The sequence below is a fragment of the Mytilus edulis genome, chromosome 9, assembly GCF_963676685.1.
Source record: "Mytilus edulis chromosome 9, xbMytEdul2.2, whole genome shotgun sequence".
In the NCBI taxonomy this organism is placed as follows: domain Eukaryota; kingdom Metazoa; phylum Mollusca; class Bivalvia; order Mytilida; family Mytilidae; genus Mytilus; species Mytilus edulis.
In genome coordinates, this window is record NC_092352.1 from 44,430,724 (window position 1) to 44,434,594 (window position 3,871).

Consider the following 3,871-nt stretch of genomic DNA (forward strand, 5'->3'; position numbering starts at 1 on the left):
AGAGAGGTTATTGAAAATATTGTAAAGATAGAAAAAAAAAAATTAAATTTCGAACGATCGTAAACAGCTTTTCACAATTTTTTTTCTTCTCAAAATGCAATATCTGTAATCAAATGTAACTGGCAAACTATACGACAACGAAAATCTTTTTTTCTCTTTCTTTCGCAAACAGATCATCATGTAGACTTTCTATTAGTATTTGAAAAACAACATCATGCCCCGATTAATTTTAAGCATCAGAAGCAAATTATTTTTAATTTTATCAAGTAGTTAACAATGCATGCTGAATATTGAAGCGGCTTGTCCTTGAAGTTATTTATGAAAAGTAAACCCACCGCTGGATGGCCTGCCTGATAATTTGTGTCATTTAAAACAATATCGGCACGCTCAAATGACTCGACATGCCTTAATTGCTTAGCTTGTTGTATGACTTTTGTCTTCAGAATAGACATTTTTACAAGTCATGTTATTGCCATGAAGCTTGTTTTAAAGAAAGTTGATTCATCGTTTCACGCATGTTTTTTTTTAACTGATTCAAATGCTTGAAAAATTTAAATCTGGACATGTAAAGGCTAAAAAACACGATCGAAGCTACTTTGGTCGTTCTTATTTAATGGAATTAGCACTGACAATAATTTTCCGGAATTTTTCGGATGTGTTCCAATGTGGAATTAAAATTAGTATTTTCGAAAAACAAAAATAGAAGCACCTCAAAAATTATTAAACCTTAGCGTCTTTATTTATTCAAGCACAGAGAGATAACTATTGATACAAATATATATTCTTTTTTTAAACTTAAGAAAATGCATAATTGATTCATTGCATTTCATATGACAGGGGGAAATAGGAAAGGGAAACGTTACATGACTTTCTGAGGTGAAAATTGAGTAGTAATACTGCTATGTGATGAGTTTTATGAAAATACTTGTAAAAGTTGATTTGTATGTTCTATCAAAATGTTGTCTATCAAAACTTTTTAAGTATTGGTTGGTCCGCTATTTTTTGTGAGCATTTACTATTGGTGATATGTATAAGGAATGTAATATACTTTGACAGACGGTAAGATTGAAAAAAATGTTACATACATTTGAAAATGGTCCAATTTACTCACTTTATTTGTTCATATGATATTGAAGTTTGATGTCAAATAAAAGCTGATACATCACTCTTTTATCTGATGCCAAATTTTTGAACGATATCTTCATTCGGGAATTTATTATAAGCGTTCCCGTATTTGAAAATGAAAAAGAAAAAAAATCTGAAAATTACACTTTAACGCGATTTTACAAAAAACTGCACCGTGGGAAAATTTTACGACAGGGCTAAACTGAACGTATAATGTTTCCTCTCTCTTCGTGTAAATTTTCAGCCGTGAGGTATTCCGGTCCATTAAACTCTTTAAATAAGCAACTTTCCCGATTTGTCACTCCACTATAATTTAAAGAAATTTATGGGGTATTTATTACTTATTTATTACTTGAAGTAAAACTCAAATTATGTTCAGTTGAGAACACATGTGTAGTATGCACCTTGCTTATTCTAAACTATAAAAAATTTAAATGAACGGCTTTGTCTTAGATATTCTTTAAATGATCCTTGATTTTGTCCCAGAAAAGTTCTTTTGCGTTGTTGTCTTCGCTCCAAGCGGCATAATTTGATAACTTTATGAACGAGTAAATTGCTGCATTCATATTTTTGAATTCAACTTCCTCCAGCATGACAGGTAAAATTGTTAATGATCCTTCTTTAGTAAGTTTGATTCGAGCCACATCAAGCTGAAAGAGACACCATTCATTTTTCGAAAAGTTATTAGAAAAAATAGGTATAACTGTTTTGCTCAAATTCATATGATCAACGATATTGTCAGCAAACACTTTCCCAACTTCGAAATCCCTATGCGGAATACATAGTTTGAATCCTTGTTCAATTTCTATTTCCTTGATGAGTTTGTTTTTCACCCACGTTAAATCTTCATAGCAGTATATCACGTAGGCAACATAAACACTATTATTTTGTGTCAGCTTGTGATAATTTCTATAGCGCGATCGGATGTTGTATAGTTGGAAACGGATGCGCCATCTACAAAAGTAGACAATGATTGTTGCAAATAAAATAACACCAACTAGACTTCCAATTGACACTGCAATAATTAAGACGATATTTTTACAGCTTTCGGGAGTCGGGTTGTATTTGGTCAGAAACTCTGAGTTGTCACACTTGTAAGTCTTAGCATTTTTGATTTCAACTTTTGTTGATTTCATCCAGTCTCTGAACCACAGTAGGTCACAAGAACACGTGAAATGATTATTTGAAAGATCAATTGTCTTTAAATTATCAAGGACATTAGATGGTATAGATTTTGAACTAATCATGCTAATTCTATTATTCTCCAAATTAAGTATTTGTAGTGACTTAACCTCTTTAAAAGTAAGGGTACCATCCGTCCAAGGCACAATCATGTTTTTCGCCATCGAGAGCTTCCTCAGCTTTGGGAAATTGTGAAGGAAGTATTTAGGGATATAAGTGATTTGTAAATGTTCCAAAAACAGTCTTTGAAGATTTTTTAAAGGTTTAAACATGTCACGGATCTTTTTTTCTGTAAAATTGAAAACGTTATGTGACAAATCAAGCGCAATGATATTCCTACATTGAGAGAAAAGTGTTTGCGGGGAAAACGTTCCCATTTTTGCGTACCACATGGTAAAACGGAATCGTTTTGTCATATAAAAGCTAAGTTGTTCTAAAGACGAGCTATTGAATGCATACGGGCTTATTTCTAAGCTATGTCCTTGCATGTTCATCAAATTGAGTTCCTTTAGGCTCTTTAATTCTGAAAACGTATTATTATGCAACTGATGTATTTCAAGTTCGTTTAAATATAAAATTTTTAATGATTGTAGACATCGGAATTTTTCTTTTAATTCTGCAAGTGACCTTAGTTGTGTATGCGAGAGGTGTAATGTCGTTAATTTAGAGAGTCCGTCATCACAAAATGCTGGGATTTCAGATAAAGGATTATCGCCCAAATGTAACCATCTTAAGCCTGAGAGTCCTTTCAGTTTTAGGTTTCGAGTTGATATTTTGTTCCAATTTATGTCTAGGATGATCAACTCTTGAAACTGTGCAAACCATTTTCCATTGAATGTTTCAATAGCATTGTTTGTTAGAGTAATTGTTCGTATCTTGCATCCTTTGAGTCCACCAAACAAGTCATCAATGTGCTTGAGTTTCATGCTTTTTAAAATCAATGTATTTATGTAACCTTTCGGCAGACTATTAAAGCTGTTAGCTAGATCACTACTATTTATTTGATCATTGCCAGAAATGTCCAATGAACATAACCAAAGCATATCACTGAATGCGTTGTTGTGAATGGATTTTATTTTATTGTATTTTAAGTTCAAGTCAGTTACATGAGAATGCATCGATGATATATTTCCCAATGACTCTCTAGAAAGTATCTGCAAGCCGTTATTGATAAATACTACTTTGCTTGTTCCATTTGGAAATTTCGGAATGTAGGTCAATTCTCCTTTTAAACTTCCATCGCATGTTCCTACGTATATTCTGTTTTTTCCTCTTCCTTTATGTCTACATGTACAATGAGTGTTGCAGATTGTATTTGATAACACCATTGGTAAAATTGTAAGAAGTAGTAGAACATGCATAATGTCTGAAACAATATCAAAAGATTAATTCAAATAATGTATAAAATAAGGACGAGTTGATCTGAGGTGAAAAATTAAAATTATATTATTTTTTTTAAATTCAATATTTAATTTGAAAGAAAAATTTAGAGTAACATAGAATAAATAGGCATTGGATCTTAATTAAGGGCGGATCAAGGTGGGTTCTAACCGAGGAGAAAGGG

At 32.1% G+C, this 3,871-nt stretch overlaps 1 protein-coding gene across 1 annotated transcript; it reads right to left on the reverse strand.

The window, feature by feature from the left end:
* Positions 1-1,453: 1,453 nt before the first annotated feature.
* LOC139488430 (toll-like receptor 13) lies at positions 1,454-3,669 on the reverse strand. The gene has a single exon (XM_071274000.1). It carries the CDS (start codon positions 3,666-3,668, stop codon positions 1,575-1,577), a length of 2,094 nt encoding a protein of 697 aa, XP_071130101.1. The 5' UTR covers position 3,669; the 3' UTR covers positions 1,454-1,574.
* Between the last annotated feature and the right edge of the window lie 202 nt (positions 3,670-3,871).